Source organism: Protopterus annectens, chromosome 13.part0 (genome assembly GCF_019279795.1).
Source record: "Protopterus annectens isolate FY-2018-M chromosome 13.part0, PAN1.0, whole genome shotgun sequence".
Taxonomy (NCBI): Eukaryota; Metazoa; Chordata; order Ceratodontiformes; family Protopteridae; genus Protopterus; species Protopterus annectens.
In genome coordinates, this window is record NC_056747.1 from 977,632,208 (window position 1) to 977,660,099 (window position 27,892).

The following is a 27,892-nucleotide window of genomic DNA, read 5'->3' on the forward strand; positions in this document are numbered from 1 at the left end:
ATATCTGAAGGACTGTGTAACACAAAATATCCAAGCAACAGAACAATTACCATAGTCACCACAGCCAGGGTAACAAAGTATACGACACCAGTAAAATGGAAGATTTTCTTTATTGGGATAAGCGCTTTTGGATCTCTTGATCCTTCATCAGATCCATATAAAATAAGTCAGTTAAAAAACATTTAAATACTAAAACATACCCAAGCAGATTGTATTGCTCCACCATGCCCCATTGTAGCTGGAGCTGGCTGGACAATAGAACCAGCATCTATATATGTTGAGAGCAGCCTAATGGGCTTACTTCGGTTAGCATCAGCTGTACTGAAGGATTCACAACATTTCCTTAGAGATTTAGGGCTATATAAAAGGGACAGTAACCATGGTGGTTGTTTGACTATACTGATGATGGATATAAAAATCTATTCACAGTAATACCGAATAATTATGGCTTAGAAGCATTGGAAATGTTTCTCAGCAATACAAGTGAGTATGATTGTAGAAAGATAGAATTGCTATGTATCCTGATGAAATGTGTCCTTGAAAGCAATATCTTTTTGTCTGAAGATGATTTATACTTGGAGAAATGTGGTGTGGCCATGGGCACCCCATGTGCCGACACCTATGCAAATATGGTGTTGGCACAATGGGAAGAGTGCTATGTGTTTGGCAATAACCCGTTCCATAGATGTATTCATTTCTATAAACGGTTCGTGGACTATGTTTTTATTTTATGGGGAGGGAGTATTGAACAGTTGCATGCTTTTGTTGCATATTTAGAAACTACCACTGATTTATTACGATTCACAATGCAACATGGTACTGAAAGTATTGATTTTCTTGACATTAGGTTGAAACAGGACACTGCGTCTGGGGAAATAAACACTGCCCTCTATCAGAAGGAGTGTTGGAAGAATAGTATTCTGCATAGATCTAGTATGCACACTGGGCATGTTCATAGGAATGTCCTGAAGGGGCAATTCCTTCAAGCATCTAGACTTCACACCCAATGGGAAGAGTTTACCGAAGCAGCTGAAACCATGGGGAACAATTGTTTGAGGAGAGGGTACAAAAAAGGTGAAGTGGCTGCTGCATAGAGACAAGTACAGGATTTAAGAGAGGACATAGGGAAGCCGTCTTTATATAGAAGGAATCATATGGAAGAGTTTTCACACAAAGAGGAAGTTAAGGATCTTAGAATGGTCCTTACATAATCTAATGACATTAAAGAGATTTGTAATGTGATTAGGAACAACTGGAAGATTCTAATGTCAGATGAGGAAATGAAAGAGATTGTAGGGGAGGTAGCCCACTTTGCCTTTAGAAACAACCATATCTTAAGCAGCTTCTATGTGATAAAAATGTGAACTGTCACTCTGTAGCTTCACACAGAAAAGGCACCCACCCATGTCGCAGATGTACTTGTTGTAAATTTATTTATAAAGGAAATGTATTTTTACATACACAACAGAAAAAATAATATTATTTTGATGGGTATGCAGATTGTATCAGTAGGAACATAGTGTATACGGCTACTTGTAGCCTCTGTGACTCCTTTTATGTAGGTAAAACCACGAGACATATAAAGGAGAGGGTGTGCAAACATTTGAGTGACATTAGGCTGCAGGATGTAAAAAAAAACTTTTTGAGCATATTAAAGAGAATGTAGAACATACTTTTTATGTTAGGGAAATACAGAGTATAGGTGACAACAACAGAGGGGGAGATGTTAATTTAGTAGAGAAAGCAGAAATGTGCTGGATAGGCAGGCTGCAGGCATACAAATCTCCAGGTCTCAATACCTACTTACCAATTAAACCTGCTCTGAAAGGGAGAAGGCTTAGGAGGAGGGTGTCAAAGTTTGATAGAGAGGGTGTGTCACTGAATTGATTGGGTATGTTTCATATTTAAAAGTTTTTTAACTGATTTATTTTATATTTATCTGATGAAGGATCAGGAGATCCGAAAGTGCTTAACCCAATAAAGAAACTCTTCCATTTCGCTGGTGTCGTATACTTTGTTACCCTGGTTGTGGTGACTGTGTTTGTTGCTTATATATATATATATATATATATATATATATATATATATATATATATATATATATATATATATATATATGGGTCCCTATCAAATGATAGAAAGCTCATTTGATAGAAATTCATTTCACTGACACCATAAGATAGAAAGCTCAAAACACTGAAAACTCATTTGACTGAAACTCAAAACACTGAAAATGCTATACGCCCTTTTCCCCACAGTAGTGCGATCTTGGAGTTAGTATATATAGTTAGGGGGGTGTGGGGGCATAGCCCCCTACATAGTTTATGTAAATATTGTTTTCTCCAAACAGTTATTCATTGTAGTTATAAGTATCCATGTGTAGAGTTTAAAATGTATGAAGTATGTGGGGGGCTATGCCCTCCACCCCCCCTAACTATATATACTAACTACAGGATCGCACTACCATGGGGAAAAGGGCATATAGCATTTTCAGTGTTTTGAGTTTCAGTCAAATGAGTTTTCAGTGTTTTGAGCTTTCGATGTTTTGTTTTCAGCCAAATGATTTTTCATCAAATGAGTTTTCTATCATTTGATAGGGACGGGCATTAATATTCATGGAACGCACTTCATTTGCATGATGGTTTTGATGCTGTCTGGTGTGTGAGAGTTGTGCTCAGATATTCTTACTCAATGCAATGGTGCTAATGAGAGCCACAGAATTCGCACAACAGCTCTGCTGTAACTTGATGGGTACATGTTGTGCCTGGTCACCATTCTGACCTAAGACAGTGACAATAAGGAGGACAAGGCATCCCTGTTACAGCTGTGGTACTACTTGACCATAGCAAATGTGCTTAAATACCCTTTTGATGAATGCCAGCATCTCTGATGAGAAACAGAGCACAACCTGTAATAAAAAGACCTTTTTTTTTTTGCAGTGAAACAGTTCTTCATGATGCACACTGCATCATAATTTCCAGTGTTAGCACTGTGCCACAATATATGACTCTTCACACTCAGTTTTACATAGTAGGTTTTGAGCATGTTGTGTGTGCACTGCTTGTGCCATGGATGCAGTGGGCTGTGTAGAACCTGGAAGGAATAACTCCTATTTTCTGAAGCAATAAATATACCATCAGCAAGTAATTTACTTTATATAGAACATGTCATGAGTGCATCTATGATTCCCTTGTTACAATACTTAGCATGTAAGTTTGAGTTACTTATTAAGTCTTCTGGATCATTTATGGTATTTGATTTTCTACCCAAGACACAAATTAAACAATGGTGTTAACCATGCCAATTAAAATGTTGACACATTCCATGAAATGTGGAATGCATGACCTGTGCCTGGTGATACCTGGATGTTTTTTGAGTTTGTATCTTGTTAACAAGCTGTTTTCTATTGAATAGTGCCTTTGTATTAGTTAGTATAATCATTTCATCAATATCACCTTGTAGTACAGTACCATGAAATAAACTGATCATAAATCCAGTTTTTCTTCTTTCAAAATTCTGCAGAAATCCTTATCTGTAAGCAAATCCATCATCATTTATAAGAAGTCACATTGTTGTAGGCATTTTTTTCTAATGTCTGTTAAAAACTCTTTAGTTCCTTAATTATAGCTTGTCTAGATTCCCCTCAGCTTCCTGATATATTTCACTTCAGTCACAAGCACTGATTAATTGTTAATCCAAAACAATTTATCAAATCTACATTTAGGTTTCCATATACTCACCAGCTTTGACAATAGTGGGCTTGTTATTTGGACAAACTGACAGAACATGGAGAGCATTGCTAGCAGACCATAGTAATTTTTCATAGTTATAGTCTCGCAGGATACGTACTAGTGCTTCAGGTCCTCCAAAAGCCAAGATGATAAGCTAAAGATTACACAAAATAATAAACATTAGTTATTCCTGCAATGAGGCAGAGCATGCAAACTTTACGGTGATTAAGTATTAACAGTACTGAAGAACAGATAAATTTGGGCAGACTAAGTGAACCAAGACATGTTTAGGTGAAGTTATAGTATGTGTTTCAGTTTTTCATGGCCCTAAGCAGAAGTAAATGAGCCTTGTTTACTTAGTTCAGTAACGAAGGAATGGATTTTGATTTGCGGATGTAGCTTTCTACAACTTTACTCTATATTGTAAAAGCGTTTTTTTCCTGTTGAATACTATATTTACACAGCTGAACAATGTGTTATTTTCATGTTGTATGATGTGGACACTACTATGTTAGTACAACACTGTATGTTCATGTTTCATGCTGTGTATACTAATGTCATAGAATTAGTGTTGCATGATTTGCTCTTGCTGAATACTACATATACACAGCTGTCACACTTGGGAGTATGTACAGTATGGTGCATTCGTACTGTATGATATATACACTAATGAAGCACACTCATAATGTATTATGATTACACAATCACACATAGCACTGTGTACAGTATGGCAAATTCATGTTGTATGCTGGGTGTACTTCTACAACATACAGAGTAATACAGCATGGCATGCTCACATTACAAATTACACCCAGGGATTGTAAAATATAGTACACTTATTATATGCTGAGTAAACTATTGTCACATCTGGAGTTAGGACAGCATGGCACAACCATTTAAACAAAATGTCGAAGGTCCGTGGCTAAATAGTTTTACTGATGACTGTAAAATGAGTGCATTATCAAACCCTCATTAGATACCTTAATTCTACAACACAGCAGGGCATAGATCACACCAAAACCTGGTGTGCCGCATGGGCTCATCCTAAATGCAAAACAAAAGCAGGATAGTTACCCTTCATAAAGCCACCTCCCCATATTCATAATAAATTTATAGTACTCCTCCAAAATGGACACAGTCATCAGACACCTCAGCACGTGTTTGTAATGAGTTTTCTTTTGACCATCATATCTCAGCCATGTTGAAAAAAATCCTTCTATGTCACTCATCTTTTCTGCAGATGTATATCTACTTTATCTAAACAAGTCATAGTCCCATTAAACTCTTCCCTTAACAAACCTACCCTGGATTACAATGTCATATTTGAGATATACTTATTTTGACATCTAGATTAACTTGAAAGGCTCCAATTTTTCCTGAGGAAGAACATCATAGTTTAGGCAATGTAAACTATCCCAATTAACTAAAAGTTCTCTCCTAACACTTGTTTTCATACATACTCCAGACAGGAATTTGTTTGATTTATCAGTCTGTGAAAGGCTACCTCACTCAGCTTATCTGAGAGACCAGGTGGCATAATGGCTAAGGTCTTTGCCTCCTAGGTACAAGGTTTGATCCTGACCTCTAGCTAATGCCTGTTTGGAGTTTGCATGTTCACCCTCTGTCTCTGTGGGGGTTCCTTCCACCTCTGAAATACACACTGAGTGTTTCCATCTCAAACTTATCAATAAATGGAGCTGTGGGCAGCAGCACAGATTCTACATGGTGCACTACAGGAGAAGAGTTGTATAGACCAACTGCAGTACCCTCTCGATAGGAAAGCACAGATCACAGACTGTGCGCTAAGGTACAGCTAGCCATTCAACTTTGTAAAATATGGTTCTAGGTGATTCGGTCATATTGACTAATGTTGCCAAATGAGCATGGGGTTGAGGACCTGGCCTACTCTGACCTATGACAGGGACCCATGCTAATGGTGGGAGGGTGTCTGTGCTCCTATTGGCCAGTGTGTGCCCACCATAAAAGCCCAGCAGCTCTTGGTTAATAAGCTACTGGCTGGCGTGTGTCCAGTTGCCCAGCCTGGGTTACCTGGGATAGCTCTATTGAGTGAAAGCTGGCCATTAAACCAATAAATCTGCCAAACATGAACTAAGAATTATTATCCTTAATGTAGGTTCACTGACAGGATGGAGCTTGTAAGTAGATGACTTGATGGTACAGAAAAGGCTGGACATCCTATGTATCCAAGATCCAAGATGGAACGGCAGTGCAGCAATGACACTTGGCTTGGGATCCAGAGTCTTCTACTCAGGAGAAGGACAGGCTAGAAATTCTGAGGGAATTCTGGTATGTCATCAGTGTAATGATAGGGCAGTATTCATAATCTCAGCCTTTGCCCCCACAGCAGAGTTGAGGTAGTGAGGAAAAGAGTGCATTCACACAACAGTTACATGACCTTCAAGATAAAGCAAAACAACATGAATTGGTGTTGATAATGGATGACTTGAATTCACATATTGGGAGAGAAAGAACAGGATATGAGGACTGCCTGGGTCCACATGGGTGGGGCAACAGGAATAAAGAAGGAAAGGCCATTCTAGACTTCTGTCTAACAAATGGATATATAGTAACCAACACATGGTTCAGAAATAGACACAGTCACAAGATCACATACAAGAGTGATCAACATGCAGCTCAGGTAGATTTACTCCTAGTAGGGAAAGGGCACTGGGGTAGAATCAGAGATTGCAAGGTGATCCTCAGTGAAACAGTTGGCCCTCAGCATAAGCCACTGATTGCCACAATCAGCTGCAAGCAGTGGTCAGAGAAGGCTGTAACGTCAAGAAAGGTTGGGTTAAAGACCATGAAGTTGACTGGAGAGAAGGTAAACAGTGCAAGGATTTTTTTTATGTGCTGTAGCACCCCAAGAAGTGGAGGAAATAGATGGAGTTGAAGACGAATGGCAGTAGCTCAAAGTAGCATGTGTGAGGATTACAGACAGATATGTGGCCGAGCCAGGTATGGAAATAAGATACATAAGGAAAGCTGATAGTGGAATGTAGAATTCCAGGAAGTCATCAAAAGAAAGAAGGAATGCAGGGAAAAGTGGGAGATACAAAAGATGGGCCAGATTAGGAAGGAACACTGATAGTCTAACAAAGAAGCTAAGAAAGGTGTTGTAATAGCAAAGAACAGAGCATTGGAGACACTCTACCAGCTTCTGGAAAGTAGCTCAGCAGTTTGCACAAAGAAACTATATCAGGTTGCAAGGCAAAGACAGAAAGATAAAGAAGATAATCAGACACCCTTCATAAGGGATGCCAGCAACAACCTGTTCACCAGTCCACAGGGCATCAAAGGCAGATGGAAGAAGTGCTTCCAGCAGCTTTTAAATGAAGAAAACCCCACATAAATGCTACTGCCTCAGACACAAACTACAATGAGAGAAGAAGAGGAGCCCGCCCTAGAAGAAGTAAGAATAGCACTAAGGAAAATGAAGTCAGGGAAAGCAGCAGGCACAGATGAGGTCACAGGAGATATGATTAAGATGCTGGGTGAGATAGGGTAGAAGTGGCTCCTGAGGGTTCTCATAGCAGTGTGGAGAGAAAGGCATATCCCATATGACTGGAGAACAAGCATATTCATGCTGGTGTACAAGAACAAAGAGAACATCCACAACTGTAGGCTGTACGTAGATATCAAACTCCTATCACATTGCATGAAAGTCATAGAGAGGGTGACTGATAAAGGGATATGCAGAGAAGTAGAAGGTAAGGTGGGAGAAGACCAGTTTGGATCTATATCAGGATGCAGCACAAGTGACCCAGCATTTGCAGTGAGAGATAGTTGAGAAGAAGCTAGCGATGAGTAAAGAATCCAACTGAGACTTCCTAGACTTGGAGAAAGCATATGACAATGTCTCAAGAAAGCTGATTTGGCCAGTACTGGGTGGTCTGATGACCCAGAAACATTGGTAGAATTAGTGTAGACTATGTACAAGGATCCAATGACAAAAGTTCAAACAGTGTTTATTTCGGTTTCATAGAGGAGTTCAAAGTAGGAGTGGGTGTGCATCAGGGTTCAGCTCTGGGCCCACTGCTGTGCATACTGGTGAAGGACTACATAAGCAAACAGTTCAGAGGTGGCAGATCAACAAAGATACCGTATGCAATGTGGCATTACAGGCAGACTCTGAGCAAGAACTTTAGCAAAATAGAGGGAGAATCAAATGCAAAACGGAAGGCACATGGGATGAAACTAAGTACAGATAATACTATGATAATGGCAGCAAATTACAGAAATCAGAAATAGCTGAAAAATGAGATAGAAGGAAAGATAATGGGACAGGTTAACAGCTGCAAGTATCTGGGAGAGGTGGCTGAGGAGAAGCAAAGTCTGAATGAAGAGATCAAAGCTAGAATCAGAGGGACTGCAGCCAACTGGCATAGAGTTTCAGGTGTAGTGTATGACAGAAGAATGCCAAAGAAGCTGAAAAATAAGGTGTACAGAACAGGTGGTGTGACCGTTACTACTCTATGGTACAGAAACCTGTGCAGTAAAAGCAGAACAGACAAAAAAGCTAGAGGTGATGGAAATGAAGTGCCTGAGATGGGTAGTAGGATGCACACTGTGGGGCAGATGAAGAAATGAGGACATAAGAGTAGAAGCCAAAGTAACTCCAATTTCAGAAAAGATCAAAGAGAACAGATTGCGGTGAGTCAGTACTTGTGCAGAAAAGAAGGCAATCTGGTGAAGAAGATTTGGGACAGACAGGAAGAAGATAAGAGGAAACAAGTGTGTCCAGCAAAGAGGTGGATGGATTGTGAGAGAGAAGATCTGTGACAGTCAGGCATGAGTGTCGATGAAGGCAGGAGTGTGGCATTGAATAGAGAGAGATGGCGAAAGTTAACATGATACCCCTGACCCCGTGTATAAATGAGAAAAAGAGGGTTGTTAATGATGATGATGAAAGATGCTGGGCTTTTTAATCTCCTCCACCTTCACAGAACCAATATGCTATTCAATACCTGCTATAAAGACATGAATCTCCATCACAGAATCAACAGCACATGCTGGTTCAACAGGTTTCTAAGTCATTTTATCCCAGTCTATAGAATACACTTGCTTTACATGTTAAATAAAGCAAATCACTATAATTGTTTAAACAAGTCTAGATGACTGTATGGGAGACTGCAAATTTACACTTTGGGTATGTAGAAAAAAATGTTCTAATCCAGGGGAATTAGTTTGTATTTTTTTTATACTTGGGTGACATAACTAAGCGTATAGATGAGTCATAGGCCATCAGCTTAGTATCTAGGTATTAACTTGTGAAACTACATGTTTTGTGCTGTTCTCAGTACTCTCACTGACAGCTTTCATTACATTTTGTTATGTTTCTCTATGCTATATATATTACATTAATATGTACCATATAGCATCACATACACATGTTGTCTGCACAACTGTTAAAATTAACATTTAGTACAGTATGGCACATTAATGCAATATAATGTAAAGCATGTTCATGACGTATGCTGTGTACATAAGTATCTCAGCAGTCCGTACAATGTCAAATGCTAGACTTGTAAACAGTGTTCCTTATTATAATACACAATCCTTAACATGATGCTAGTGAAAGTGTGGCACAGCCTTGTATGCCAGGATGCCCACAGATGTCTGAAACCACATGTATTAAAAAGGAGTGCAATATTATGGGTAAAAGGCTATAAAGAAGGGGTATTGTAAACTATACAGGGTGCTTTAGATCCAGGACCTAAAATGAATTACCTCTATGAAGGGCTGTCATAAGAGTATTTTACTCATAATTATGAAACACTGTTCATTTTGTCATATTTTTGTAATCATTTATTATCTGGGAAGGTGGGCTACCCATTGTGGACTATTTTCAGGTATTATCCAGGCCATAAAAAAACTTAAAAAAAAAACTTAAAGATTATATTTTTGAAATTGTACAACATCTCCAGTTTGATTATCATTTGTGCTGGTTTTAAACATGGGAAGATGTGCATTGCAGATATATATATATATATATATATATATATATATATATATACAAGTATTTAAATAATTGAAAATTTTCAGTAAACAATGAATATATGAATTTCACTTTCTATGCCTGGTGTCCACAGGAACCAGATAGTATGGGGAAATGGGGAAATAATGAGTCAGTAAAGGATGGTGGGTTTGATGGTTGTGAGGACATTGGTGGCCAAGAACAGCATATAACATATATATATATATATATATATATATATATATATATATATATATATATATATATATATATATATATGGATTCACTTTAGAAGCTCGAAATACTGAAAAATCGAAATTCAGTATCTCAAGCCCATAAAGTGGAATCCTGACAAGAGTGAAACAGCAGAAGTGCAAAATTCAAAACCTCGAATACCGGAGGTTTTGAATTTCGCGCTTCTGAGATTTCGTTGTGGTTATGAATTCAGGTAAGTGTGTATGTGTTAGGGGTTTTGGGTAGGGGCTGTGGTGTGTGTTAGTGTGTTTTGTTGCTGTGATGTGTGCGAGGTGAATGTAGCTTGTGTGGTGGTGTTTTGTGTGTGTTTGTATGTAGTGCAACCTCAGTTCGAATATTAGGGGTGTGTGGGGGGTGAAGGGGGGCTTGCCCCCCTGCTTTTATGTAGTAGAGAGCTTGTGTTTGTCTGTGGGGAGGGAAGTGTGTGTGTGTGTGTGTGTGTGTGTGTGTGTGTGTGTGTGTGTGTGTGTGTGTGTGTGTGTGTGTGTGTGTGTAATAGATGCTTGAAATTCTAAATCTCTGGTGTGCAAGATTTTGAATTTTGCGCTTCTGAGTTTTCGCTGTTTTCAGAATTCTACTTTCTAGCCTCGAAATACTGAATTTCGACATTTCATTATTTTGAGGATATAAAGTGAATCTATATATATATATATATATATATATATATATATATATATATATATATATATATATATACACACACACACACATGCATACATACATATATGCACAGGATCACAGACTATGTTAATTCTCATTGTGTTTATAATACTGTCATGCCTCCAGATAAACATTAACCTGGAGATTTTCTGTCTCTAGCAGAGAAAACAGTCAAATTTTGTCAACTGTGTAATTTTATGTCTGTGTGGCATTACAGCCAACTTGTTCAATGATATATAAGCACATTATTCACACAAGAGAAGGTGATTACTAGCAAAGTATTTAGTAAAAGCTTTTCATTCATTTTGTACTAATGATGATAGGTCAAACCATGCAGTATGTCTGCATTTGTTGCTTCAGTCATCATCATCATCATCAACCCCTCTTTTCCCATTTTCTACATGGGGTTGGGGTGTCATGCCATCTGTCACCATCTCTCTCTGTTCAGTGCCACTCTCCTACCTTCTTCAACACTCATACCTGGCTGTTGCATGTCTTCTCTTACACATTCCTTCCAACTCTTTGCTGGATGCCCTCATTTCCTCTTGCCTTCTTCTTGTCTGTCCCAAATCTTCTTCACCAGATTCTCTTCTGCTTTTCTGCACATGTGCTGAACCACTGTATTCTATTCTCTTTGACTTTTTCTGCAATTGGATCTACTTTGCTTTCTGCTCTTAACTCATTTGTTCATCGGTCCCACAGTGTGCATCCTACTACTTGTCTCAGACACTTCATCTCCATCACCTCTAGCTTCCTCATCTGCTCTGCCTTCACTGCCCAGGTTTCTGTACCACACAGTAGTATGGGTTACACCACTGTTTTCTACACCTTGCTTTTCAACTTCTTTGGCATTCTGCTGACATACACTACACCTAACACTCTATGCCAGTTGGCTGCAGCTTCTCTGATTCTAGCTTTGACCTCTTCGTTCATACTTCGCTTTTCCTCAGCCATCCCTTCCAGATACTTGAAGCTGTTAAACTGTTCCACTATCTTCCCTTCTATTTCAATTCTCATCTTCTTCTGATACCCTCTATTTGCTGCCATTACAACTGTCTTATTTATACTCAGTTTCATCTCCTGTGCCTTCAGTTTTGCATTCCATTCTCCTCTCCTTTGCTGAAGTTCTTGTTCAAAGTCTGTCTGTAATGCCAATTGTTTGCATACAGCAAATTTGTTGATCTGTCCACTCCAACCTGTTTGCTAATGTAGTCTGTCACCAGTTTGAACAACAGTGGGTTCAGAACTGAACTCATGCATACCCAGTCCCACTAGGACCCCCTCTGTGAAACTGAACACTGTTTGTACTTGAGTCATTGGGTACTTGTGTATAGCTTGCACTAATTCTCCCAATGTTTCTGGGACTTTGAACCACTGTAGGATTGCCCATATCAACTTTCTTGGGACCTTGTCATATGTTTTCTCCAAGTCTAGGAATGGCCAGTTGGACTCTTTTCTCGTTTTTAGCTTCTTCTCAACTATCTGTCTCACTGCAAACATTGTGTCAGTTGTGCTGCATCCTGGTCTGAATCCAAACTGCTCATCCCTCATCTTACTTTCTGCTACTTTGAGCATTCATTTATCAATCACCTCCAGAACTTTCATGTAATGTGATAGGAGTTTGATACCTCTGTACTGCCCACAGTTGCAAATGTTCCCTTTGTTCTTGAGCACTAGCAGTAGTATGCTTATTCTGCAGTCATCTATGATACATCTTTCTCTCTGTACTGTTATGAGTAACCTCAGGAGATATTTCTCCCCTATCTCACCCAACATATTTATTACGAATGCTGTGACCTCATCTGAGCCTGCTGCTTTCCCTGACTTAATTTTCCTTAGTGCAGTTCTTACTTCTTCTCTGGCGAGCTCCTCCTCTTCTCTCATCATAGGGTGTGTCTAGGCAGTACAGTTTATGTGTTTGTTTTCATTCAGAAGCTTCTGGAAGTACTCTTTTCTTCTGCCTTTGATGTCCTTTGCACTGGTGAGAAGGTTGTTTATGGCATCCCTTATGAAGGGTGTCTGACTATCTTCTTTATCTTTCCATCTTTGCTTTGCAACCTGATATAGTTTCTTTGTGCAGTCTACTGAGTCACTTTCCAGAAGCTGGTAGAGTGCATCTGAAGCCTTGTTTTGTGCTATTGCCACTCTTTTCTTTGGCTCTTAGTTAGCCAACCAGTATTCCATCCTAGCCTGGTCTGCCTTTTTTATATCCCACTTTTTTCCTTTCTTTTGATGACTTCCTGAACTTCTGTATTCCACCACCAGCATTCTTTATGTACCTTATTTATACACCTGGCTTGGTCACATATCTGTTCTGTAGTCCTCACATGCTTTTTGAGATGCTGCCATCCTTCATCATCTCTGCCTATTTCCTCTTCTTCTTGAGGTGCTATTGCCTTGAGTAATTCCTTGAACTGTTGTACTTTCTCCAGTCAACTTCCAGGTTTTAAGTTTAGTCTCAGTTGACCCTTAGAGCCTTCTCACACCACTACTTGCAGCAGATTGTGGCAATGGGTGGTTTATGCTGGGAGCAGACTGTTTCACTGGGTTGACTTTGCAATCACTGATTCAGCCCCAGTGCCCTTTCCACACTATGAGGAGGTCTGCCTGAGTTGCATGTTGTTCACTCTTGCATCTGATCTTCTGACTGTAACTTTCTGAATTATGTGTTTCCAATATCAAGCCATCTGCCAGACAGAAGACTAGAATGGTCTTTCCTTCTTTATTCCTGTTGCCCCACCCATGTGGACCCAGGCAGTCCTCATATCCTGTTCTGTCTGTCCTGATATGTGCATTCAGGACACTTATTATCAACTCTGTCTGAATGCATTATTTCCTCACTATCACAACCCTGCTGTGGGGCATAGGCTGAGATTCTGAATACTGCCCTATCATTAGGCTGGAGTCTGATTGCCATGAGTCTATTGCTAATCCTGATGACATCCCTCACTGGCTTCTGAAAATCTCCCTCACCACAATTCCTACACCATTTCTAGCTTGTCTTCCTGAGTGGTAGGCTCCAAATCTCAAGCCAAGTGGTTTTGTTGCACTGTTCTTTCATCTTGTCTTCTGGATATATAGGATGTCCAGCCTCTTCCTTACCATCATGTCATTCACTTCCAAGCTCTGTTCTGTCAGTGAACCTACATTGAGTGTAGCAGTTCTTAATTCATGTTTGACAAGTTGATTGATTTTACATCCAGCTATTGCTCACCAGAGCTATCCCAGATAACCCAATGTGGGCAAATGGACATCAGCCGGCCTGCAGCTTATTGGCCCTGGACTGCTGGGCTTTATGGGAGGCACACACTGACCAAAAGGGGGATATACACCCTTCCCATTGTTAGCATGGGTCCCAGGTGTAGTTTGGGTCCCACTTATCAGCAGGAAATACCCATGTTCATTTGGTAACACAACTGAATCACCTAGAAGCATATTTATACATCATCAAGTTCATATTTTCCTTTCATGAGGATAATGCACACCACAGTAGATGGCCAAAGCAGTTGATCTTTACAACTCTTCAAGCTGTAGGGCACCATCTAAAGTCTGTGCTGCTGCCCACAGCTCCATTCTTGGTGGAAACACTCAGCATGTTTTTCAGAGGTTGGAGGAACTCCAGAGGCACAAGGAGATCATGCAAACTCCAAACAGGCATTGGCCAGCAGTCAGAATCAAACCGTATACCTTATTCTTGGCAGGCAAAGACATTAAACATTATACCAGCTGGTCTTAATTGTGTCAAATGATTCATCACTTGTTTCCTAACTTTGCTTACATGAGTTACAGTTTGATTCACTAATTTTTGGAAGCAAAGTGCACATTTAAATATCTGTGGAGTAACATGGAAATTTCTAGACACCTCAGATCCAACAAAGTGAGAAAACTGAAACAGATAACCAGGGATTTAGATGGTCTATGCACGTCACTATATGATTTTTGCAATATGGACAACACATGTTTATAGTGTTCTTTTGGTGACATAGATATTGTTGCAATAAGTAATTTGCTTCTTTTACATTTGGACGTCAACTAGATTGTTCTTTCTATTCCATTATCATTACATTGTTACATAATACTAATAAGAAGAATTTCATATTGTTTCATCAGTTATGTTACTTTATCTATATTGTTTGCATTTTGTGTTATTTAAATGATGTGATTTAGATGTGTTTTTCAAACATATAGAAAGCTGTTAATTCTTTCATTTGGGGATGTTAAATACAAAACTCACATTTTCAAACACTTATTTTTTCATCCCATTGCAACATTTCTATTTGGTGGTGTCATTATACATGCAAATAATGATACAAACTGGTTACAGTATGTAAATTCTATTCTTTTGTGTCACTCATTTGATACTAGTTGCCGTTTCATAATGAACTGATACTCATGAGGCCAGCTAAGACAGAAACAGTAAAAAAACTATGTTTTTTAAGCTGCCCAATGTATCTCTTTTGCTTAGAGGAGAGGAAGCTTACATATATAACCTTTGCTCTGACTGACAGCGCAAAGTGTAAGGAGTACATTTAGAACTGCAAATAAAGTAAACTATTTAGGTTTTGTGGTGGTCTCACCTTGCTTTCTGGGTTTCCATAGCTCAGAAGATACAGGCAGTCAGCAGCAATAGCTAGAAATTTAGGATTGTTCTTGTTCAGAAGTGGAACAATTCTCTCTATGCCTTCAGCTAAGCGTAAGGCTATTTTGGCCCCTTCTTGATACAGCAGCAGGTTGTGCAGAGTAGTGATTGACCAGAAGAGTGCCGACTCCACTGGAGAGCTGCAGAAGATAAATCAGAAATGACTGGATAATCTTAAAATCAGCTACAGAAAGGCACAAATAAACAGAAACTGGATTAAATGTTATCTGAGATTCTGCTGAATTTGTTTAGAAGCAATTGGCATTTTCAAAGTTACTTTACCTATCCTGAAATATCGACTTATAGCAATTCATATGTGTAAACGCATAATCCAGGTGCAGATAAAGTAATGATAATGAACGTCTACGACATGCAAGGCTGTAAATCAATTCTTTTGCATCTGATTAGCATGAGCCTGAGGGGTTTACTAAATCTATACATTCAGATCTTGTTTTTAATCATTATTCACCTAAAACACTCCTATACTGAGTGGGACAAAAAAAAACAAACCTCGTATTAGGAAAAAACTTTTGTGCAAATTCATAAAGTATAGGGCAGATATTTTAACAGCATACATCTATTGACTTGTTTCTAACCACAATTTGATTGTTACTATCAGAATCAGGGCATGTGCTTACAGTAGGCAGATGTGTTAAAAAACATCAGAAAATCATTAAGGTTTTTATTTATGCTTGCACTGAAAGCTCAAAGCAAATTTGTCTAGAAGACATAAAGACTGGTATTTTTGATTGCATCTGTCTGTTTAATTCAAAATCAACAGTTTGCATGAAACAATCTAGGAAGTAAAAGGCAATATGAATAATGATTCAAAAAATCTGAAGTAAAGTTATACCTCTCAACCATTAAGTATAAGAAACCTGGGCAAACCCTGACAAAATGGGAGAAAAGGCCCCAAAAAAGGAACAGATTTAAAAAAACTGCTCTAATAAACTTAGAAAGTTGCTTGGGTAACAGGGTTTGTGTTAACATACATTTTTTTTTTTTTCAAATATGTTTGAATGAATTCCATAGTATTTATACATAAAAAAGTATTTTGGCTTTTCCCAGTTAGGGGTTGCCACAGTGGAACTCCAGTCTGTTAATGACTGGCAGTTGATTTTTATGGTGCAGAGTTGCCAGCCTGATGCTCAACCTTCAAAGAAGGCACGCCCATTCACTCACGCACCTACCTGCATGTCTTTAAGTGTCACTGGACCATGGGGAAGACATCCAGAGTCCACACAGAAGGCGCTGTAGCCGAGAATCAAACTGGAGAACCTCTTGCTGTAAGGTGACAGCACTAACCGTTGCACCACCATGGCCCCAGTAGTATAACTATAGTATAATAGTATAGTATAACTATAGTTAAGTATAACTATGTACACTATTTACATTAGCCTGACACTGTAACAGATCTTAATGTATACAGTTACTTTATAAGTATGTCCAATCCATTATCAGAGTGTTTGATCAATTATTGTATAGTGTCAATCAACAATAGGACTTTTCCCCAAGGGTTGTTGATAAATGGCTTTGGATAAATTCTTAGTTCTTTAATTTTAATTTTCAATAATGCTGTGGTCTTCAGTAGGCCGTAGAAGTCTTCCAAAGTTGGTATTGTGTTTGTATTCCATCTTCTTGTTATACACTTCCTTGAAATTGCAAGTATAGTCCATACTAGATAGATGTTTGACCTATTTAAATGAGGACCTTCATTCATATTTAATAATTCAAGAGCTTTAATTAAATAAAATGATTCATCAAATAAAGCTTGTAGAAAGTTAATACCATTCTGAAATGGCTTAATTTTAACACAATCAAAGAAAATGTGGTTCTAATCTGCATTGTGTACTTGCTCACATCTCCAACATATTAATTTTATAAAAGAACTAATTTTATTGATTCTGTCTGGGGTTCAGAATGCTCTGTGCAAGCATTTCCAATTAAACATTTTCCAGTATTGTGTAAAGGATGTATATTTTATCGATAATAAGATATTTGTTTTAATAGCTTCAGTTAACTGTACTGAGTGTCCTTTTGTTATATATTTCCAATATGAGGTTTTGCGTGTTGTTTTATAGTTTATCAATATTTTGTAAAATTTTGAAATACTCTTTCCCAGGTCAAAGTCATTATATATGATTTCATACATGTATTTCATAAATTTATGTATTTCTTTACATGAAAAATTGTTAATTATTCTACTTAAATCTTGCAAATATGACAGAATACTCTGTAAAGTTAGCCAGTCCAGTTGTGGAATTTTGTATGTTGTTTTTATTACTTGCATGTCTAAAACTTTTAGTTCTTTGATACATTGGAGTCAACAAACAAACCCTTTCTTATAGGTTCATAGATTCATAGGTTGGTAGTAGGCTATCTTCCCTAGGGCCTATACAAGCCTAGCCATAACAGTTCCCCTGCTATTTTATCCCAGGAATTTGACTTCCCTGGTCCCCTGTTTAGCAGGGCGACTGACATGATCCCCGGGGTGAATTTCCTATCTCCCATTCAGTCATCAAGGATCCTTTTGAAGAGGGCCAAAGAGGTGCTCTGCTTGGCATATATGGGCAGTCTATTCCAGAGAATGGGGAGTCTCTGGGACAGGAACCTATCCCTCCAGCATGTTTTGTTCATTGTGTTGACCAGGTTTAGATCCCTTGAGTGTGGCTCTGAGGGATTGGGATTTCTTTAAGTGTAGCATGTCCAACAGCTCTGGGTTTGACATGGCATTATATGTTAAGCAGAGATCACCTCTGAGTAGATGATATGCGACAGAGTAGAGCTGGAGTTTTTTAGACGGTCAGCATAGAGCATCTGTTTTAGACTTGTGATTCTTTTAGTGAGGTATTTCTGTGGCCTTTCCAACTGTTGCAGATGTCTTGTGAGGTACATACCAAATGGGACATTGTACTCTATAATGGGTATAATGAGGGATAAGTACAGTGGGACAATGACCTCCTTTTTCGTGGATGAAAAGCCCTTAGTAATGAGATGTGCCACATAGAAGGATTTCCTGACTGTTGTGGCAATGTGGTTATCGAATGTGTTTTCTGTTCCCATGAATTAATAATTTCTCTATATATTTTATGTGGAAAGTTCCTTGTGACTGTAAATGGTGTTAAAAGATCAAACCAGGTTTTTAAATCTATATTTGCATTAATAATTTTCCTAAATGAGTCAATGTAATAATTAATCATACGAGTTTTTGTGGGTTTAGTTATGTTGCATACTAATACATAATATGTGCCATGGCAAACTGTTTCTATTTGAATTTTTTTTGTAACATCAAATTCATTTATTGATAATACAGTTAGTAATTCTTTCCAATTTGCTGAGTAATTTGGACTTATCCAATCGGAGATTGTTTTAGATATTGATGCTTTTATATATGTTTTTATATCAGGAAAGTTTAATCCTCCCTGTTTTCATTGTCTGATATGCATTAAAGCTATTCTGTTTCTTTTTGGAAACCATAAAAATTTTATTAGGCATTAATTTATTTCTTTAAGTATATTCCTTTCTGCTAACAGTTGTATTGCCAAGGCTATATATAGGATGTGGGCAGTAAAAACATGTTTATTAACTGTACTCTATCCTCAGATGTTAATAGCATTTTGTTCCATTTTTCCACAGAGATTTTAATTGTATTGATGATATTATTGTAGTTTTTTTGAGACTAATTCATTATTATCCTTGCATAACTCAATTCCTAGATATTTTAAGGTAGATTCTTGTTTCCCTATGATGTGATCCCCCTTTGTCTGCAGTTCTTTTTTTATTTAAAAATAAACATTTTGATTTTGATTTATTGAAATGGAGTCCTGAAATCATGTGAAATTTGTCAATTAATATATCGAATTCTTTTGATGTCTCTTTTGTATTCATGTTTGTAATAGGTCATCAGCAAATAGCATTACTTTAGAATTGTATTGTTAATAAACATCTATTCCTTTGATTTTTATATTGTTACAAATTGAATATGCCAATATTACAATAGCCAGAGCAAATAGAATTGGTGACATGGGACATCCTTGTTTAGTGCGTTTTGTTATATGCATAGATTCAGAGATAAAAGGACCTAACTTGACATACTCTAAATTATTTGTGTGTGTGTATATATATATATGTTGTGTCTTCCAGCTTTTCCCGGTTAGGGGTCGCCACAGAGGAGCTCCGGTCCGCTAATGATTGGCAGTAGATTTTCACATGCCGAGTTGCCAGCCCTGATGCACAACCTTCCACGAAGGTATGCCCATTCACGCATGTGTCTACACAGAAGACGCTCTTGCTGAGAATCGAACCGGACGTCTTACTGTGAGGCGACAATGCTACCGCAGCACCACCACCGCAGCAGTATGTATATATATATATATATATATATATATATATATATATATATATATATATATATATATATACACACACACACACACACACACACATATATATATATATATATATATATATATATATATATATATATATATATATATATATATATATATATATATATTCTTTAGGAGACGAACAGTAGATGTGGAAAATTCGAATAACATTAGGATTTTGAATAAATAGTCCTGATTTAGGGGAATCAAAGGATTTCTCTATATCTAAGCGAATTATGAGTGTTTCTTTATTTTCTTTATTAATGAGTGTTTCTTTATTTTCTTTATTAGCATAATTTATAAGAGACAACTGTGGTGGTGGTGCTGCGGTAGCGTTGTCGCCTCACAGTAAGACGTTGTCCTGTTCAATTCTCAGCTAAAGTGTCTTCTGTGTGGAGACAAGTGTGAATGGGTGTACCTTCATTGAAGGTTGTGCATCAGGGCTGGCAACTCGGCACGTAAACATCTATAGTCAATCATTAGCGGACCGGAGTTCTGCTGTGGCGACCCCTAACCGGGAAAAGCCGAAAGACACACCAGCAGCAGCATAATCTATAAGAAAAATTATCCTTTTAATATTGTCAAGTGTGTAAACGTAAATTCAGCCCCAAAACAACAGCAGAAAGGGTAAAGCAGTGATTTCTTAAAATTCACTATAAAACATTCACGAGACAATATAGTTTACTTGGATGTTAATATTCTGATAAAACAAGGGGTATGCAGCACCACAGTTTATAGGAAACCTTGCTACAAGCCCACTTTTTTACACAGAGACAGCATGCACAATCCCAGAATATTTGGCAATATAGTTAAAGGACAAACAATGAGATTATCCAGATTTTTGTTGTAACGAAGAAGTGTACAGTAATGAATTAGGCAAACTTAAAATTAATTTTATAATGAGAGGGTATGAAGAACATGAGATTAATAGAATATATAATCAAGTGAAATCAGAGAGAGAAGGTCAAGCTAAATCATACTTCTCTCATAGACCCATACATTCACATAAAACAACTCCCACAACAGTACCATCTAAATTGCCAGTCATTTTACCTTATGCTATGAATATAAATAAATTACAAGAAACTATAGCTCAGAATTGGCATATATTGTTAACAGACGATATGACAAGAAACATAGTAGGGGACTATCCCACATATATTTATAGGAATAAGAAGTGTTTAAAACATCAATTATGTTATTCACTTTTCAATGACATGACAAGTTTAACTGGCAAAGTATGGCTGGGCATGAAAAGATGTGGGAGATGTGCAAAATGCCCCTTTGTGGATGAGTCGAGATTTTTCAGACACACTGACACTGGTTATTTATGGGAGTTAAGAAACTTTAGTACTTGCACTACCAAGAATTTAGTATATATAGCCTCCTGCATAGAATGTTACTCATTCTATGTAGGTAAAACTAATCGCACTTTGCGAGAACGCATTAGGGACCATGTATACTGCACCACAAAAGGTTTTATTTACAGTGCTTTAGCCAAACACACATTACAATTTGATGAGAAACATAAATTTGACTTCCAGGTACTGCAGGCACAAGACGTAAATGTTAGGTTAGGTAACATAGTTAACACCACGGAAACCTTAGAAATTAAATGGATTTTAAGATTAGGTGCACACAGGGGACGGGGACTTAATGATGCCATTCCCCTGAAACCTCTACTTAAATCCAGAAGGATTAAATAGAAAATTTTTAGGCATTAATGTATCTTTTTATATATACTATGTATTGAAAAGTGTTTTTATATATGTAATGTTAGATACATAGGTTTTAATTAACTGTTACCTAACTATTATTTTGTGAAGTGTTATTGAATTTATATATTTACTAATTTAATGATTGTTTTATCCAAGTCATTAGCTGGTTGTATGTGTGTAAAAGTATTTAAGAGATATCAGTTTGTTTTAGAATGTACGTCTGAAGAAGCGGATTGTAACACCGTGAAAGCGCTTACGTTTTGTTCAATAAATCATTATATTTTATGTGTTTGGATATCCTGCTGCCCTCCTGGATAGCTTATCATCTACTTTTGGGTGTATTGTTGATTGTCAAGTGTGTGTCGATGATATATAAATCCAGTTTGATCATTGTTTTGGATAGTGGTATTTTCATTCTGTTAGTTAATATTGTCATGAATATCTTATAGTCATTATTTAATAATGATATAGTTCTATATGAGGTACAGAGGTTTGGGGATTTGTTTTCCTTTAGGATTGGTGTGATTAAGGAATATCTCCAAGAGGGTGGTATTAAAGCTTGTGACTGAATGTCTAATAGAGTTTTATGGAAGAGGGATAGTATCCTTGAAGGAAAACGTTTATATATTTCCATAATTATGCCATCTATACCTGGAGCTTTATTATTTTTACCCTCTTTTATTGTATCTTAATTTCTTTGTAGGATATGGGTGCTTGCAGATCTAGTTTTAATTTTTCTGGTATTTTTTATATTAGAACATTTTTCATCTAGATTTAATTGATCAATATTTATATTTTCTTTTTGGAAATGTTTCATATAGTGATTTTTATAGGCATCAAGAATATCACCTATATCCAAAACATTTTTCCCTTTCTTTTCATGGAAGATACTTTTAATGTTATTAGCTTTTGATTGTATTTTGATTCTTGTGGATAAATTATGTAGATATTTGGGAGAAGTGGCCAAGGTATTAATTTTTAGTTTTTCTAAAGTTAAACTGGTTTTATGTGTTAGAATTTTGTTGTATTCATTGTTTAATACTTCTACTTTCTTTTTCATCTCCAAATGATTTTGATTTTTTTCATCATTTACTGACAAACGTTTGGATTGTAGAGCTAATAATTCAGAATCCCATTGTAATGTAAACTTTTAATAAGTCCTATATCATTATTTTATTTTAATTAATATCTAAGAATTGTAATTCGGATAATAACCAGGGGTTAACTCTTTAATTTTAGTTATATATGCTGGAATTCTTGAGTTAAAGATTAATGGTTTGTACCCATTTTGAAGTTTTAGTATCAATAAATTGTGGTCTGAAAAGGATCAGGGGGTGACTGAGAAATTAATGATTTTAGAGTGTAAGTTATGGGCAGCAAATATTTTATTTCTTCTAGTGTGAGTACCAAATCTGTGATCTTGATGGGAAAACAACAAAGATTTATCTTCTTTAAATCTGAAAGTATCTACAAGATGAAATGTTTCTACCCACTTGTATAAAGCTTTTGATACAGCAGATGTACACAGCAGTCTTTTATTTGTAGTTTCAGAAATATCAACTATACAGTTAAAATCTCCTCCTAATATTAAGTTGCCTTTATAATTATTGGAAATTAAATCCAAGTGTTTTTTAACAGTTCCTGTTCCAATGCCTGGGAACCAGTATAGATTGGTTAGGGTCCATATTCTGTTATTATATTTAACTATTACTAATGCCATAAGGCCTTCTTTATCTTCATACTTATAAATGATTTCTGGGTTAATCACATTTGTTTTCCATAAAATTGTTACTCCTTTTGTCTTTGTCTTATATATGGATTGCACCAATATCATATATTCCTTAGGATTCCATTTGTAATTGTCATTTGTTTTGAAATTAGTTTCTTGAAGGAATACAGTTTGTACTTTGTTCAGTTTTAAATATTTCAGTAAATTTGACCTCTTACTAGGATTGTTTAAGCCATTGGTATTTAAAGATTATAAAGTTAAATCCATCTTGGGTTATTTAGACTATGTATTTTTTGTTTTATTGTGACTATTAAACATTTTCCTCGGATAACTATAAAGTATATGTTTGAGATTTTAAAGGAAATTATCAGTTTTATACTTTGAGTGTTTACCAATAAAGTAACGCTTTGGTCAGGCATACTAAAAACGTTTTTGTGAAATAAATTGAAATTAATAAAGCTTGACAAAACTAAGATCCGCACTAGCCATAAAATGAAAATCATTCCTAATCTGATGGGTAAGCCTAGGTCCATCAGATTATCATTCATACCTTGACAATCCAGAACATCTAAGCTCCATAAATTGAATTATCATATGGAGAATATTTGTAATAGGAATAAGCAATATTTATGTTATTTTGAACATATATAGTACTATTGTAGATTAGACAGAATTCTAATACAATATAAATGTCTATTTATTGTATAAGCAATTTACATGAAAGATAGATGACAAGCAATTCAATTATAGTAAAGTAGGATGTATCATATATAAAACCTCAATAAAAAATTATAGCACACAATTATTTAACATATTCACCCTTAATGATGAAGTCTTTCAAAACATATTATTTAATATAAGTAGATGGTAATAATATTTATACCTAATGTTTATAATACAATGTATTTTACTGGATATATCAGAAGTTATATTTCATTGTTTGCCAGCATTTAAATAATCACTTTGTTGCTGACTTACTTAAAGCATCAAGTTTGTTTTATGTGAACATTGATTAAAGTTAGTGAATTTTAATTATCAGTGCATCCCTCTTCCCCCCATTTCCTACACATAAGGATTTTCATATCTGTCATTTCTTATTATAAAATGAGTGAAATTGTAGGTTAAAAACAACAAGTTCACTTATTGTGATTAATGATTACAAGTTCCCTTTTCATTTTCATAAATTACCATTTTATGGCATATACTGAAAGTTTTTAGATTTAAACGGCAACATTCTATTTTGTATAATCAGCAAAGGTTAAACCGAGTGATTATTGTCAATTTAATGCTATTTGTTCAGAATGTGATTGTTACATTCTGTGACATTCCTAGTTCAGGCTTCTATTGTTTCCCTTGAACAGATTTGTCAGTTTGATGTCATGTATAAAACATTAGTTACCTTGGTGACAGCTTAAGTATTATGTATGGTCAAGATGGATTACAAAACCACAATTCAAGTTAAAGCAATTATATGACTTGTTATGCACATTTACTTATATGGGAAAATCATCATGCTTCCCCTTGATGTTCAGTATAGTGTATGTCATTTATGAGAAGTTAAGACAGTAGTGTTATTATACACAAGCTCATGTTATTAAATCCTGTCTTTAATATCTAAATACAGCAGACTGCTTCATCATATATGACGATTATATATTTTATGTCTAGATTTACTAAAATCATACATTACATCACTATTGTGTGTTTTTTTTTTTGGCTGTTGCTTAGTTATTTAAGAGACCACAAGCTAAAATGCTTATTCTTATTAATAGCTCCTTCCAAGCATGTTTATACAGTCCATAGACTTTAAATTATGAGACCCTTCTAGTTTCTTATTTGTTATATTTCCATCCTTACATACACACATATCAGTACTTCAAGCATGGGCAACAATGCCCATCCAGTTTTGCCAGAATACCACTCACTAGTTCATGTGGTGTGTTTCCAGGCTGTTCTTAAAATATCCAAACCAATATTTGTCCTGTTCCATTTTACCAGCCTGTTCCATGCAGTGGCCACTCTGCTAGTGAACCACTCAACACACCTTCCATTCCCACAGATATTTCCATGAAGGAAATCTGATAACTCTCTAGCACTTCTCAGCAGCCCCAAACACCCCTAGAATCAGCTATGCCCATATGCCCAACACGTCCGAGTAAGCTCACCTCCCAGACGACTGCAAAGGGTACTGCACAAGACCAAGTGCTCTTAGTCTTTCACAATAACTCAGACTTCCACTCTAATGTAAGTCCTTAATGTGTTTGGACCAAAATACATTTTAAATTATTTATTTATTTATTTTTTATCAATAATCAACTTAATGAGTTAAAAGAAGCATTGGGAGACCATCAATATGTGTACACATGGTTTAAAACAGCTTTTGTATTATATATATATTTTTTTAAAACAAAACTTCATTGCCGAGAATCATCTCGGAGGCTCCTCAGAGCTGTTAAGCATTGTCGTCACTCTGTCTCCATTACCATAGCAACCTGGGAGCGTCTGTTTCTGTTAGTGTGTCTGTGTACTGCATGCCAGAGGCTGGCGATGCACCTGAAGCAAAGCTTCACTTCACTGCAACTTCAAGCCTTAATTCCTTTGCTTTCAGTGAGGCAGCAGCCATGAAAAGAACAGAGAGCAAACAGATAAAAAAAACAAACAAAAAAAAAAAACCTCTAACCAAGCTGCCAGAGGAGATAACACATTCTTCCAGCCTTCCCACCTCTCACTCAGCAGATGTATAAACAAACTATTCTCTGCCAAAATATCCCAAATCACAGTTTTATCCACCCCCTTCCCCTGGATCCAGGCTAAAACACCAAATGTCTCTTCCTAATACACAAGCATCAGTAAACCTCGATCACAAGCTGCAACCCACAGCTTCCCGGAGGCAAAAATGGCAACATACAACAGCTGCCAGACACATCTGCATCCACACACACACCATGTCAGGCTTAATCAAACAGCACTTGAAGTTATGATACCTGCCATAATTGATATTAACAGCTTCGGATCCACAACGACATTTGTACTAGCTGCCAGACACAGCTGCATCCATGCACACCATATCAGGATTGATCAAACAGCACTCATAGCTGTGATACCTGCCATAGTTGATATTAACTATATTTAGGCAGAATAATGATGACATTTGTACTAACAGCTTGCTACTATTATTTAACCAGGATACACATGACATTTCTAAATCATACTTTAACTGAAGAAGGCATTAGTCTCCATGACAGCATTTTTTTTGAAAACACTGTACTGTTACTGCTATTATATATGATCTTAATTTGTTACATTTGAGTCTGAACTGTGATGAATGGTACCTTGTTGAATTAGTTAATTAATTAATTACTTAAATTATTATAAGTAAAATCAATGAAAAATGAACAAGATAAATATTCACTGAGTTCAAGTAGGGAAATGGAAACTTCTATGTTTGTATTATATGTTACTTTGGCTTATATAATGTAAATAGTAACCCATCTTGACCTACCTTTGTTTGTGAAGAATTATTGGACTCTTTGAACATTCTGAATAAATCATTACTGTTTCTCAGTTGTTTAAGAAACCCTCCTTTTCTAATAAAAACAGATGATAAGTGATGTACCACATCAGTTGATACTTTGAGAGATGTAGTTGTAAGAGTTATTTTTTGGGACAGCTACCGGTGGTGGTGCTGCGGTAGCGTTGTCGCCTCACAGTAAGACGCTGTCCTGTTCGATTCTCAGCTAGAGCATCTTCTGCATGGAGACATGCGTGAATGGGCGTACCTTCGTTGAAGGTTGTGCGTCAGAGCTGGTAACTCGGCACGTAAAAATCAACTACCAATCATTAGCGGACAGGAGTTCTGCTGTTGCAACCCCTAACCGGGAAAAGCCGAAAGACATAAACAAACCTTGGAATCAGTTTTTTGTTTCTTCTTTCTAGCATCAGTCCAAGGATTTGTTTCTTTTATTCTTTTAAGAGTAGGGGCCATCCATTTAATTTTTTTTCTGGGACAGACATTATGTTTGGTGAATATAGTAGCCTCTTCTAAGTCATTAAAGGTTCTTATCTCATTGGCAAAAAGGATTTTTTATCTTGGCTGGAAAGGCCAGCTGTGCTTTAATGTTATTTTGTTTCAACAGTTTTATTATTGGCCAGACTTTTTTCCTTTGTTGTAGAATTCTGGAAGAATAATCATTGTCAAACCGTATCAGGCTTTGATTGTATTTTAAGGGTGATTTTTCTCCAAGCAGATTTTAATATTAGCTCCTTGTCCAGAAATGAAAGAAATTTTATAACTATGGATCTAGGTGGAGTATTTGTTGAGTTCGAAGCAGGTTTCCTCAGTGCTGTATGCACCCTTTCATATCCAAATGGAAGTCTCTCTTTCATGTCTAAAAATTCAGGAATCCAGGTTGTTAAGAATGAAATAATGTCTTCTCATTCAGTGTTTTCAGGCAGACCAAAGATCCTTATGGTTTCTCCTTTCCCTGTTTTCTAAGTCATCTATTTTGTTAAGCAGCCATGTATTCTGTTTAAGCAGAAATTATTTTTGGAATTCTTCCTCTTTGAGTCTCCCTTCAGTGTCATTTAGAGAAGTCTCTATTTTGTATAGTGTTGCTGTAATAGTTCCTTAATAGTGTCAGTCTGTTTTTGAGAATTTAATTTGAGGTTTTCTAAGTCATTTTTAAATCCATCCATCTTCAAAGATAGTTCCTGTAAGTTAGATGTCATCAACTGCAGTTCTTTTTTCAAAGCAGCATCTGGATGAGAATTCCTT

The 27,892-nt window shown here is 36.7% G+C and overlaps 1 protein-coding gene across 7 annotated transcripts in view; it reads right to left on the reverse strand.

Annotated features, from left to right (window-relative positions):
- Nucleotides 1-27,892, reverse strand: part of LOC122787886 (junction plakoglobin-like) — an 803,785-nt gene that overhangs the window by 514,109 nt on the left and 261,784 nt on the right. For all 7 annotated transcript variants that reach the window (XM_044054804.1, XM_044054805.1, XM_044054806.1 and 4 more), the window contains 2 exons: nt 15,222-15,423; nt 3,741-3,885 (listed from right to left, as the gene is read on the reverse strand). In XM_044054804.1, coding sequence (XP_043910739.1) covers nt 3,741-3,885; nt 15,222-15,423 — 347 coding nt within the window. The remainder of the gene's footprint in view (nt 1-3,740; nt 3,886-15,221; nt 15,424-27,892) is intronic.